The 14237-nt window shown below is 40.4% G+C and overlaps 1 protein-coding gene across 6 annotated transcripts in view; it reads right to left on the reverse strand.

The window, feature by feature from the left end:
• Positions 1-2093: 2093 nt before the first annotated feature.
• Positions 2094-14237, reverse strand: part of FAM151B (family with sequence similarity 151 member B) — a 65169-nt gene continuing 53025 nt past the window's right edge. For 5 of the 6 annotated variants that reach the window (XM_008991893.5, XM_008991891.5, XM_035291320.3 and 2 more), the window contains one exon: positions 2094-4400. In XM_008991893.5, coding sequence (XP_008990141.1) covers positions 4241-4400 — 160 coding nt within the window. In that variant the 3' untranslated portion in view covers positions 2094-4240. Of the gene's footprint in view, positions 4401-5506; positions 5629-14237 lie in introns of all 6 variants that reach the window. The other variant, XM_078365276.1, reaches the window with a different exon arrangement.

Genomic DNA, 14237 nt, shown 5'->3' on the forward strand with positions numbered 1-14237 from the left:
ATTATGTTGTGCATTTGAACTTCTTTGCAAAAATTTTCTATGCATACGAAAACACACACTTTTACACAGTTATGCTCTTTTACGACCTGCAGTATGCTGTAACATCTTCCCATATTAATAAAGGTTGGGCTGGGCAGGATGGCTCACATCTGTAATCCCAGTACTTTGCAAGGCAGATCACCTAAGGTCAGGAGTTCAATATTAGCCTGGCCAACATGCTGAAACCCCATGTCTACTAAAAATACAAAAAAATTAGCCAGATGTGGTGGCACATGCCTGTAATTCCAGCTACTCGGGAGGCTGAGGTGGAAGAATCACTTGAACCCAGGAGGCGGAGGTTGCGGTGAGCCGATATTGCTCCACTGCCTTCCAGCGTGGGCAAGACAGTGAGACTCTGTCTCAGAAAAAATAAAAAAGGTCACTTTTTCAGTTTCCGCATAGCATTCTATTGCATTTCAGTACATCAAGGCCTTTAAGATATTATTGAAAATGGATATATCATTTATGTACAGTAAAATACACAAATATTAAATGCTACAACTCAGTAAGTTTTCTGCCTTGCCTACGTACACATCAAAATAACCACCACCCCGGAACAAGACACTGAACATTTTCAACATCTAAAAAAGTTCCAACATGCTCCATCCCAGACAATACCCCACAGAACCGCATAGGTTACTACTATTCTGACTTCTAGCACCATATATTAGTTTTGACCATTCTTGAACTTCATATAAATGGATCCAGATGGCATGTTTTCATTTGTGCCTGCTTTTTGTTTTGCATGTTGTTGTTAATAATCATCCTTATTGTCACATCAGTTCAAACTGTTTTAGTGCTGTGTAGTAATTTCACTGTATGAATCTACCATTATTTATAAATTCTCTTGCTGATAACAGTTGGGGTGGTTTCCAGTTTTTGGCTATTAAGCATACAATTTTTATGAACATTCTTTTACAAGTCTTTAAATGCAAACATATGAGCTCTTTTGAGTACACGGCTATTCAGAGTGGCTGGGTCTTAAGGTAGAGATATACTTATCTTTATCACAAAGTGCCAAACTTTCCTTCTTTTCCTAAAAGGTGTTTTTAGTCTTTATAATATTAATCTTTCTGGTAGGCATGTACTGGCATTTATTGTGGCTGAAGCTTGGCTTTCCTTAGTAAGTAATGCTGTTGAGTTCCTTTCCAAATTCTTCTGGCCGTTTGAATTTTTTTTTATGTGAAGTATCTAAGTCTTTTGCTCATTTTTCAGTCTGTGTGTGTGTGTGTGTTTTCTTAACAGTTTACAGGAGTAATATACTCTCTGTCAGATATGTGTCAATGATGTCTTTTCATGAGAAGTTTTAAGTTTTGACAAAGTCTATTTATTAACATTTCCTTTTATGCCTAGTGTTTTCTGGGTTATAAGAAACCTATGCCTACTCCAACGTGATGAAAACATTCTTCCTTATTCTCTTCTAAATGTTTTAAGATTTTAGCTTTTACATTTTGGCCTAAGATCCATCTCAAATTATTTGTAAATGGCATGATGTAGGGATCAAGGTTTTTTTTTTTTTTTCATATGGATAGCCATTAAAATTTTACTTTTCAACAGAATACATTTTATAATTCTCTTATGTGTTTTCATTCCTGAGAACAGTTTAAAACATACCTTTTATTATTAATCTAAGTGAGGCTTGATGTGGTGGCTCACGCCTGTAATCCCAACACTTTGGGAGGCCAAGGCAGACAGATCACATGAGGCCAGGAGTTCAAGAGCAGCCTGGCAACATTGTGAAACTGTGTGTACTAAAAACACAAAAATTAGCCAGGTGTTATGTAACACACCTGTAATTCTAGCTACTTGGGAGCCTGAGGCATGAAAATCACTTGAAAGCCAGAGGTGGGGATTTTAGTGAGCCAAGATTGTATCACTGCACTCCAGCCTGGGTGACAGAGTGAGACTCTGTCTCAAAAAAAAAAAAAAAATTAATCTAAGTGATATCAGGCTTATAGATTTCTCAATATATAATTTTACCATATTAATATTTAAAAAAATATTATCAAAGGTGGGATAAGTTAGTAGTAAAAATGATATTCTGGACAAGAGAGTTTTACTTCAAACTTCAACAAAAGGCAGTTTATTTATAAATTCACTTGCCTTTAGTAATGCATGGTCTTTGTAGAAAATTTACAAGTTAATTTTAAAAAATTGTTCTCTATAGCAGTTGGTAAAATTTCATAATGAAATTGCACCTTGACTTTGGCAAACAAAAATGGATAGTAAAGTTTTAGGTATTATTTGACAAGAAGCATTTCACTTGACTAGAGCTGAATTTGCAAGTGGAAATACCATAACTGTCTTTAAGTATTTATATGTGTACAATGTTTCATGTTGTATCTCTTAGTGCTATCTATCTTAATGGACATGATCACAGGATAAATCTAAAAGAAGAGAAACTAACTTTACTGAGCATTCCCTACCTCATTGAGCTAGATGTCTCTACTACATGAATCTCACATAATCCTCACAACAAACCTACAAGAGAAATTTCATTTCCCCACCTCCATTTTATAGACAATTGAGCTTAGAGTCAATGGCATTACAGATTTCCCAAAGTCTATAGCTAGTAAGGGATAGAGGTGGGACCGTAAAGAAAATCTGTCTGAATTCAAAACCGAAGTTCTTTTCTCTATAGAACTATGTTATTCTCTGAGATAAAAATGGTTGATTAATAAGAAGCAAATTACATATTTTAGGACATTCACTAGTAAAATAATTCTTAATAAATTACAGCAGCCACATATTTTTTCTGAATGTTTTTCTCAGGACTATGCCAGGTACTGTAAAAGATACTTAAGCATGAACCTTTGCCATAAAGGATTTTACAGTCTAGCTGAGGAGACATAGCTAACATGCACGAGTCAATTACTGAACATAACTAAATAGTTAAGATTAATGGTTAAAGTAAGATCTAGAAACCACTGATGTTGAATAAATTTTTTTAATGAAGAACGGTGTTGGAGCACAACAAATTGACATTCAGGTGGGACTCCATTATGAAGGGTCTTGAAAGAGGAAAAATGAGTAAAATTGAGTTTAAGCCTTCGAAGGTCTTTGATTTGGCATAAAGAAAGAGGTATTTAAGAAAGTTTTGCCTGGGTGCAGTGGCTCATGCCTGTAATCCCAGCACTTTGGAAGGCAGAGGCTGGCAGATCACCTGAAGTCAGGAGTTCAAGACCAGCCTGGCCAACACGGTGAAACCCCATCTCTACTAAAAATACAAACATTAGCTGGGCGTGGCGGTGCACACTTGTAGTCCCAGCTACTCAGGAGGCTGAGGCAGGAGAATCACTTGAACCTGGGAGACGGAGGTTGCAGTGAGCCGTGATGGCACCACTGCACTCCAGGTTTAAGCGACAGAGCAAGACTCCATCCAAAAAAAAAAAAAGAAGAAGAAGAAGAAAGAAAGTTTTGTTTAGCAGAAAAACTCACAAACTCAGGTTATCTCTGAGTAGAGTGTGAGAAATAAAGCCATGAAAAAAGTAGTTAATAAAATTCTAGTAGTAAAACAAGCACCTGAGTGAAGGTAGTGGCAGTAAGAAACTTGGAAAACAAATGATACATTACAAAGACTAAAACTTCTCTCTAACACTATATCGTTCACTATAAATCAGATATTATAAAAATAAGAAATATAAAAATATACTTAGCCACCAGTATGCTTCCTAATCATATGGAAATTCTAGATCTATCTAATTTATAGTTTCAGGAAATGGCTTAATAGATCTTGATATGAGACAGCTGCTCACCCCTGTGAAAATTAAAAACATTTTAAAAGCCCTCTTCCTTTTTGATGATCTCTGAAATAACCAGTTTTCTAGGAAAAAGGAAAAGTGCCATCTTTTTCATAATCTCTGCAAAGCAAGTGCCAAGAAAATGTGATTTATACCTGTTTTATGACATACAGATTCTGCCTTATCTTCAGTTTATCAGAACTACTTTTTATAAAGGCGTGCAGAGTATCGTTTTCCCGAATTATTATTAGACTAGGCCACATGTGGAAATAAATCTCTTCTTTCCAAATCTTGTATGTAAGTGCACTGTTATAAGGACATATGCCCACTAAGTAAGCACACAATAAGTGTTTCTTGATTAGATGACTTGAACATAAACCAATAACCATGGTAATTAATTCAGACCAATGCAGAGAAGGATTATGAAACCGAAACACCGGAAATAATTGAGGAGAATCTTCTTAGAGATTAACTTTGATTCCAATGGCTTGTTTAAATTCATGGTTTTGTGGTTCCAAAATGTCATAGAAAACTTGGTTTTTGTCAAAATGGTCTCTAATGTAAAGTAAATCTTCAATGGAATAGTTATCATTTTTTCCGGTCCAAATAGTCAGGCTGTACCTGCATTGAAATAAAACAGAATTATATAGTTAAAAGCGGAAGATGAAGCGATGAGTCATTCCAATCAGCCTAAAAATACTTTTACTTGTCTCTAACTCAAATACACAGATGAAAAAATTAATCAGCAATGGTGTTACTTTCCTATTTCATTCTTTCATCAATATCAGAGAGAGCAGAGACAAAAAATATTCATGCTATTGTTGTCTAAATGACATAACTGCTCTATCTGCATTACAGGAATGTTAAATGGACTAAGAAAGCAGACTGGCGGCATGAGAAATGGGTCTAATTTTGAAAAAAGGAATCAAAGAGACTGTGTGGCTGATGGAGGAATCTGTAACCCCGGTTTGTTCAGGAGCCTGGTCAGAGTGAAAAGCACAATGGTAAGGGATTGTAAAGATACACAAATGTCACTGACATCCACAACACTTATATTCATATATGTAGGCCCTGCTGTTTCTTTTGGAGGTTTTTGTATGAGACACAAGAGTGCCAAGATATGTCACTAAGAATGGCAAATAGAATACACTTAGATCTTTTTCTGAAGGGCTGAAAACCAATAACCTACGTAAATTCATTATGGATGTAAGAGTATGCTCAGAATGTTAATGTTACTTAAACTGTACGTTTTTATTTCTTCTGGTGACACTACTACTGTTGCATTCAAGTCTGGGGAAATGCAAAACTGCTCAGCAGTTTCATATTTATATTCCCCATAAACTTGTCAGAATCCAGGGGAAATTTTCCAAAGCATTTTTTCTACTGGTGGATAAGAAATAACTGCCTAACCAAGGCATATTTTCTTGTCACACTGACAGATTCCTGCCCTTAAGGATGGTGACATTCACCATTCTGAAAATACAACAGAGGACGATTTGGATATCGTCCCACAGCAGTATCATATGACAAACCAAAAAGAATTTAAACTACAGCTAGGGACACAGAAAAAGACAAATGAAAGGTCTTCTCCATTCTGAAACTATATTTAAGAAATTATCCCTTGTATATTCTTTATGCATTTACTGTTTGATGTTCAAGTCTTTAATTCATGGGGAAAGTATTTTGGAGCAAGAAATAAGCAAAAGTGTTGGCACTGTTTTTCCTACATAGCCCGATGTCTTAAAACCAGTTATTGAACTCGTTGCTCCAATGATCTGAAAGGTCAGCTTGTTTCTGCACTAAGCTCCATGACAGATTATGAACTTTTCCTTTTCTTCTACTGACTAATCTGTTAAAAGAAAAAATAATAAAACAACTTTAATATCTATACTTTTATAATTTATTTAAATATTCAATAGGTGGTCCAACTAATTTTTATTACATATTAAAAGTTTTATATAAAAAAGATGTCTGGAGGTAGTATTATTTTTGAGATAGGGTATCACTCTGTCACCCAGGCTGGAGTACAGTGGTACGATCTTGGCTCACTGTAGTCTCTGCCTTCCAGGTTCAAATGATGCTCCCACCTCAGCCCCCCGAGTAGCTGAGACTACAGGTGCATGCCACCATGATAGGTTAATTTTTTAATTTTTTGTAAAGACAAAGTTTCACTTAATTGCCCAGGTTTATCTGAAACTCCTGGGCTCAAGCAATCCTCCTGCCTCAGCCTTCCTCTTGCCTCTAATTCCAAAGTGCTGGTATTACAGGTATGAGCCACCACACCTGGGTGATTTGTAAAATTATGATGAAATTGAAAAAGAAGCTAATTTATCCACTCATAACTTTTTGTGAATGTATAACATAATGAAAAAGACAGCTAAGGGGTAGCTGGCAAGATGGCCAAATAGGAAATGCTCAGGTCTATAGCTCTGAAGGCAGCTGATTTCTGCATTTCCAACTTAGGTACCCAGCTCATCTCATTGGGGCTGATTAGACAGTGGGTGCAGCCCACCGAGGATGAGCAGAAACAGGGTGGGGCATCACCTCATCTAGGAAGCACAAGGGGTTCGGGAACTCCCTCCCCTAGCCAAGGGAAGCTGTGAAGGACAGTGCCCTGAGGAACAGTGCATTCTGGCCTAGATACTACGCTTTCCCCATGTTCCTTGCAACCTGCAGACCAGGAGATTCCCCTGGGTGCCTATACCACCAAGGCCCTGGGTTTCAAGCACAAAACTGGGTGGCCCTTTGGGCAGACACTGAGCTAGCCTCAACAGTATTTTTCATACTGCAGTGGTGCTGGAACGCCAGCGAGACAGACCATTCGCTCCCCTGGAAAGGGGGCTGAAGCCAGGGAGCCAAGTGGTCTAGCTCAGCAGATCCCATCCCCATGGAGCCCAGCAAGCTAAGATCCACTGGCTTGAAATTCTCACTGCCAGCATAGCAGTCTGAAGTTGACCTGAGACACCTGAGCTTGGTGGGGGGAGGGACATCCACCATTACTAAGACTTGAGTAGGCAATCTTCCCCTCACAGTGTACACAAAGCCCCCAGGAAGTTCAAACTAGCCAGTAGCCAGACTGCCTCTCTAGATTCCACCTCTCTGGGGAGGGCATGTCTGAAAGAAAGGCAGCAGCCCAAGTCAGGGGCTTCTAGATTAAAACTCCCATCTCCCTGGGACAGAGCACCAGGGGGAAGAGGCGGCTGTGGGCACAGCTACAGCAGACTTAAACCTTCCTGCCTACTGGCTCTGAAGAGAGTAGCAGATCTCCTAGCACAGCACTCAAGCTCTGCTAAGGGACAGAATGCCTCCTCAAGTGGGTCCCTGACCCCTGTGCCTCCTGACTGGGAGACACCTCCCAGCAGGGGTCGACAGACACCTCATATAGGAGAGCTCCAGCTGGCATCTGGCAGGTACCCTTCTGGGACGAAGCTCCCAGAGGAAGGAACAGTCTTTGCTGTTCTGCAGCCTCTGCTGGTGATACCTAGGCAAACAGCGTCTAGAGTGGACCTCCAGCAATCTGCAGCAGACCTGCAGCAGAGGGGCCTGTTAGAAGAAAAACTAACAAACAGAAAGAAATAGCATCAACATCAACAAAAAGGACGTCTACACAAAAACCCCATCTGAAGGTCACCAACATCAAAGACCAAAGGGAAATAAATCCATGAAGATGAGGAAAAACCAGTGCAAAAGGCTGAAAATTCCAGAAACCAGAACACCTATTCTCTTCCAAATGACCACAACTCCTCACTAGCAAGGGAACAAAATTGGACTGAGAACGAGTTTCACAAATTGACAGAAGTAGGCTTCAGAAGGTGGGTAATAACAATCTCCTCCAAGCTAAAGGAGCATGTTCTAACCCAATGCAAGGAAGCTAAGAACCTTGAAAAAAGGTTAGAGGAAATGCTAACTAGAATAACCAGTTTAGAGAAGAACATAAATGACCTGATAAAGCTGAAAAACACAGCACCAGAACTTCGTGAAGCAGACACAAGTATCAATAGCTGAATCGATCAAGTGGAAGAAAGGATATCAGAGATTGAAGATCAACTTAATAAAATAAAGCTTGAAGATAAGATTAGAGAAAAAAGAACAAAAAGGAATGAACAAAGCTACCAAGAACTATGGGACTATGTGAAAAGACCAAACCTACATTTGATTGGTATACCTGAAAGTGACAGGGAGAATGGAACCAAGGTGGAAAACACTCTTCAGGCTATTATGTCCCCAACCTAGCAAGAGAGGTCAACATTCAAATCAGGATATACAGAGAATACCACAAAGATAATCCTGGAGAAGACCAACCCCAAGACACATAATTGTCAGATTCACCAAGGCTGAAATGAAGGAAAAAATGTTACAGGCAGCCAGAGAAGAGGTTGAGTTATCTACAAAGGGAAGCCCATCAGACTAACAGCAGATCTCTGTGCAGAAACCCTACAAGCCAGAAGAGAGTGAGGGGCAATATTCAACATTCTGAAAGAAAGGAATTTTCGCTGGAGGAACTCAAGATGGCGCTGTGAGAACAACCCAGGATTGAAGCTCTCAGTTAATCCACAGAGAGGTGAGTCAGAACTGCATTTTCAGACTGATCTTTGTTGCCCACAGAATGGGGAAATTCCGAAGTATAAAGGAGACGCGGGACACCAGGCAGAGGCTCTGCCTGAAGAAGCCGGCAGCCGGGGTGGCGGCGGCCGGCCCTACCCAGCGATCCCCACAGGGCGTGCTTGTCCGGGTGCACTGTTGAAATGGCAACCTGAGACTTGAGAGGGCTGAACTTGAGACTGAAAGGGACTTGGGCAGTGGGCCAGCCCAGGGGATTGCAGGGACACAGCATTTGGGATAGCACAGTGGGACAGACAAAACGGCGATTCCAAATGCTCGCCGTGGAGACGGTCACTGAGACGCTCCGTGGGGGAGGGGCGTCCACCATTACCGAGGAAACCCGCCCGACAGAGACACACGCCCACTGCTGACACAGCCTGCAGTTGCCGAGGCAACACGCCCCTACTGAGATACACGCCCACTACTGATGCAGCCTGCCATTGCCGAGGCAACCCGCTACAACAGAGAGACTCCGCTGCAGGGCATAGCCCGTGGCGGAGACCGCAGCAGAAGAGCAAGAGCCTGCAGCAACAGGGCGAACCTCACAACAGCAGGGCTGAGCCTTGGCAGTCAAATAGTGATTAGACTGCCTCCTAGCTGGGCAGGACACCTCAACAGACATCCAAAAACAAAGCCCCAACCCCCCAAGACAGAGCATTTGAGAAAAAAAGGGGTTTTTTAATTAGCTCTGTTGCAGCAGAATCAAACATAGCAGCCTAACAGCCCTGAATGAACAACAGAGCTCACAGCTCAGCAATTGAGCTCCTATAAAGTACAGACTGTCTCTACAAGCAGCTCCCTGACCCCTCTATATCCAAAAGACTGACATTTGGCAGGCATCATCCTGGGACAAAGATAGCAGAAAAAGAAACTGGTAGCATCCCTCACTGTTCCGCAGCTGCTATAGGTGCACCCCAGACAAGCAGGGCCTGGAGTGGACCTCAGCAGTCGTACAGTGAAGGGGCTAGACTGGTAGAAGGAAAACCAAGTAACAGAAATACTTCATCACCAACAATCTGGGTGTCCACTAAGAGACCCAATCGAAAAGTCAGCAACTACGTAGACGACAAGTGGATAAACCCACAAAAATGGGAAGAAACCAGCGCAAAAAGGAGGAAAACACCCAAAACCAGAACACCTCGCCTCCTAGAAAGGACCAAAACTCCTCACCAGCAAGGGAACAAAGCTGGACGGAGAATGACTGTGATGAAATGACGAAATTAGACTTCAGATGGTGGATAATGAGAAACTTTTGTGAGCTAAAAGAACATGTATTAAATCAATGCAAAGAAACTAAGAACCTTGAAAAAAGATATGAAAAAAGATTTGAGGAAATGATGACAAGAACGGATAACTTAGAGAGGAATATGAATGAATTAAAGGAGCTGAAAAACACAATACGAGAACTTCGCGAACCATACACAAGTTTCAATAGCCGAACTGACCAAGCAGAAGAAAGAATATCTGAAGTAGAAGATGAACTCAATGAAATAAAACGAGAAACCAAGATCAGAGAAAAAAGCGCAAAAAGGAATGAACAAAGTCTCCAAGAAATGTGGGACTATGTGAAAACACCTAACCTACGTTTGATAGGTGTACCAGAAGGGGACAAAGAGAATGAATCCAAGCTGGAAAATACTCTTCAGGACATCATCCAGGAAAATTTCCCCCACCTAGCAAGACAGGTCAACACTCAAATGCAGGAAATACAGAGAACACCACAAAGATATTCCACAAGAAGAGCAACCCCAAGGCACATAATCGTCAGATTCAACAAGGTTGAAATGAAGGAGAAAATACTAAGGGCAGCCAGAGAGAAAGGTCGGGTCACCCACAAAGGGAAGCCCATCAGACTCACAGCAGATCTCTCGGCAGAAACACTACAAGCCAGAAGAGAGTGGGGGCCAATATTCAACATTCTTAAAGAAAAGAACTTTCAACCCAGAATTTCATATCCAGCGAAACAGAGCTTCAGAAGTGAAGGAAAAATAAAATCCTTTGCAAACAAGCAAGTACTCAGAGATTTTGTCACCACCAGGCCTGCTTTACAAGAGCTCCTAAAAGAGGCACTACACATAGAAAGGAACAACCAGTACCAGCCATTCCAAAATCACACTAAATGCTAAAGAGCATCAACATAATGAAGAATCTACAACAACTAACGGGCAAAACGGCCACTTAGCATCAAAATGGCATTATCAAATTCACACATAACAATATTAACCCTAAATGTAAATGGACTAAATGCAACAATCAAAAGACACAGACTGGCAAATTGGATAAAAATCGAAAACCCATCAGTGTGCTGTATCCAGGAAATCCATCTCACATGCAAGGATACAGAAAGGCTCAAAATAAAGGGATGGAGGAAGATTTACCAAGCAAATGGAGAGCAAAAGAAAGCAGGAGTTGCTTTTTTTTTATTCTCATCTCTGATAAAATAGACTTTAAAGCAACAAAGATCAAAACAGACAAAGAAGGACATTACATAATGGTAAAAGGATCGATACAACAAGAAGAGCTAACGATCCTAAACATATATGGACCCAATACAGGAGCACCCAGATACATAAGGCAAGTTCTTAATGACTTACAAAGAGACTTAGACTCCCACACAATAATAGTGGGAGACTTTAACACTCCACTGTCAGTATTAGACAGATCAACCAGACAGAAAATCAACAAGGATATCCAGGGCTTGAACTCAGACCTGGAGCAAGCAAACCTGATAGACATTTACAGAACTCTCCACCCCAAATCCACAGAATATACATTCTTCTCAGCACCACATCACACCTACTCTAAAACTGACCACATAATTGGAAGTAAAGCACTGCTCAGCAAATGCAAAACAACTGAAATCATAACAAACAGCCTCTCAGACCATAGTGCAATCAAGTTAGAACTCAGAATTCAGAAACCAACCCAGAACCGCACAGCTTCATGGAAACTGAACAACTGGCTCTTGAATGTTGACTGGGTAAACAATGAAATGAAGGCAGAAATAAAGAAGTTCTTTGAAACCAGTGAGAACGAAGACACAACATGCCAGAATCTCTGGGACACATTTAAAGCAGTCTCTAGAGGAAAGTATGTAGCAATTAAGTGCCCATATGAGGAGAATGGAGAGATCCAAAATTGACACCCTATCGTCAAAATTGAAAGAGCTAGAGGAGCAAGATCAAAAAAACTCAAAACCCAGCAGAAGATAAGAAATAACTAAGATCAGAGCTGAATTGAAGGAGATTGAGACACGAAAAACCCTTCAAAAAATCAATAAATCCAAGAGCTGGTTTTTTGAAAAGATCAACAAAATAGACAGACCACTAGCCAGATTGATTAAAAATAAAAGAGAGAACAACCAAATAGATGCAATAAAAAATGATAAAGGGGAAATCACCACAGACTCCACAGAAATTCAAACCATCATCAGAGAATATTACAAACAACTCTATGCACATAAACTAGTAAACCTGGAAGAAATGGATAAATTCCTGGACTCCTGTGTCCTCCCAAGCCTAAACCAGGAGGAAGCTGAAACTATGAAGAGACCAATAACAAGGTCAGAAGTCGAGGCAGCAATTAAGAGCCTACCACACAAAAAAAGCCCAGGTCCAGACGGGTTCACAGCCGAATTCTACCAGACACACAAAGAGAAGCTGCTACCATTCCTTCTGAAACTATTCCAAATAATGCAAAAAGAGGGAATCCTTCCCAAATCATTTTATGAGACCAACATCATCCTGATACCAAAACCCGGCAGAGACCCAACAAGAAAAGAAAACTTCAGGCCAATATCCATGATGAACACAGATGCAAAAATCTTCAATAAAATATTGGCAAGCCGATTGCAACAGTAAATCAAAAAACTTATTCATCAGGATCAAGTAGGATTCATCCCGGGGATGCAAGTCTGGTTCAACATACGCAAGTCTATAAACGTAATTCACCACATAAACAGAACCAAAAACAGAAACCACATGATTATCTCAATTGACGCAGAGAAGGCATTTGACAAAATTCAACAGCCCTTTATGCAGAAAACCCTCAATAAACTCGGTATCGATGGAATGTATCTCAAAGTAATAAAAGCTATTTATGACAAACCAACAGCCAATATCATACTGAATGGGCAAAACCTGGAAGCATTCCCTTTGAAATCCGGCACTAGACAAGGATGCCCTCTTTCACCACTCCTATTCAATATAGTACTGGAAGTTCTAGCCAGAGCAATCAGGCAAGAAAAGGAAATAAAGTGTATTCAAATAGGAAAGGTGGAAGCCAAATTGTCTCTATTTGCAGACGACATGATAGTATACCTAGAAGACCCCATCGCCTCAGCCCAAAAACTCCTGAAACTGATAAGCAACTTCAGCAAAGTCTCAGGATATAAAATCAATGTGCAAAAATCACAAGCATTCGTCTACACCAATAACAGACTTAAAGAAAGCCAAATCAAGAACGAACTGCCATTCACAATTGCTACAAAAAGAATAAAATACCTTGGAATACAACTCACAAGGAACGTAAGGGACCTCTTCAAGGAAAACTACAAGCCACTGCTCAACGAAATCTGAGAGGACACAAACAGATGGAGAAACATTCCATGTTCATGGTTAGGAAGAATTAATATCGTGAAAATGGCTATATTGCCCAAAGTAATTTACAAAATCAATGCTATCCCCATCAAGCTACCATTGACTTTCTTCACAGAACTGGAAAAAACCACCATGAACTTCATATGGAACCAAAAGAGAGCCCGCATAGCCAAGTCAATTCTAAGCAAAAAGAACACAGCGGGGGGCATCACACTACCGAATTTCAAACTATACTACAAGGCTACAGTAATCAAAACAGCATGGTACTGGTACCAAAACAGAGATATAGACCAATGGAACAGAACAGAGGCAGCGGAGGCAACACAACATATCTACAACTATACAATCTTTGATAAACCTGACAAAAACAAGCAATGGGGAAAGGATTCCCTATTTAACAAATGGTGTTGGGAAAACTGGCTAGCCATGTGCAGAAAGCAGAAACTGGACCCCTTCCTGACACCTTACACTAAAATTAACTCCAGATGGATTAAAGACTTAAACATAAGACCTGGCACCATAAAAACCCTAGAAGGAAATCTAGGCAAAACTATCCAGGACATAGGAGTAGGCAAGGACTTCATGAACAGAACACCAAAAGCATTGGCAACAAAAGCCAAAATAGACAAATGGGACCTAATCAAACTCCACAGCTTCTGCACGGCAAAAGAAACAGTCACTAGAGTGAATCGGCAACCAACAGAATGGGAAAAAATTTTTGCAGTTTACCCATCTGACAAAGGGCTGATATCCAGAATTTACAAAGAACTCAAACTGATTTACAGGAAAAAAACAAACAAGCCCATTCAAAATTGGGCAAAGGATATGAACAGACACTTTACGAAAGAAGACATATATGAGGCCAACAATCATACGAAAAAATGCTCATCGTCACTGGTCATCAGAGAGATGCAAATCAAAACCACATTGAGATACCATCTCACGCCAGTTAGAATGGCGATCATTAAAAAATCTGGAGACAACAGATGCTGGAGAGGATGTGGAGAAAAAGGAACACTTTTACACTGTTGGTGGGAGTGTAAATTAGTCCAACCATTGTGGAAGACAGTGTGGCGATTCCTCAAGGCCTTAGACATAGAAATTCCATTTGACCCAGCAATCCCATTACTGGGTATATACCCAAAGGACTATAAATCGTTCTACTATAAGGATACATGCACACGAATGTTTATTGCAGCACTGTTTACAATAGCAAAGACCTGGAATCAACCCAAATGCCCATTGATGATAGACTGGA

The sequence above is a fragment of the Callithrix jacchus genome, chromosome 2, assembly GCF_049354715.1.
Source record: "Callithrix jacchus isolate 240 chromosome 2, calJac240_pri, whole genome shotgun sequence".
In the NCBI taxonomy this organism is placed as follows: Eukaryota; Metazoa; Chordata; class Mammalia; order Primates; family Cebidae; genus Callithrix; species Callithrix jacchus.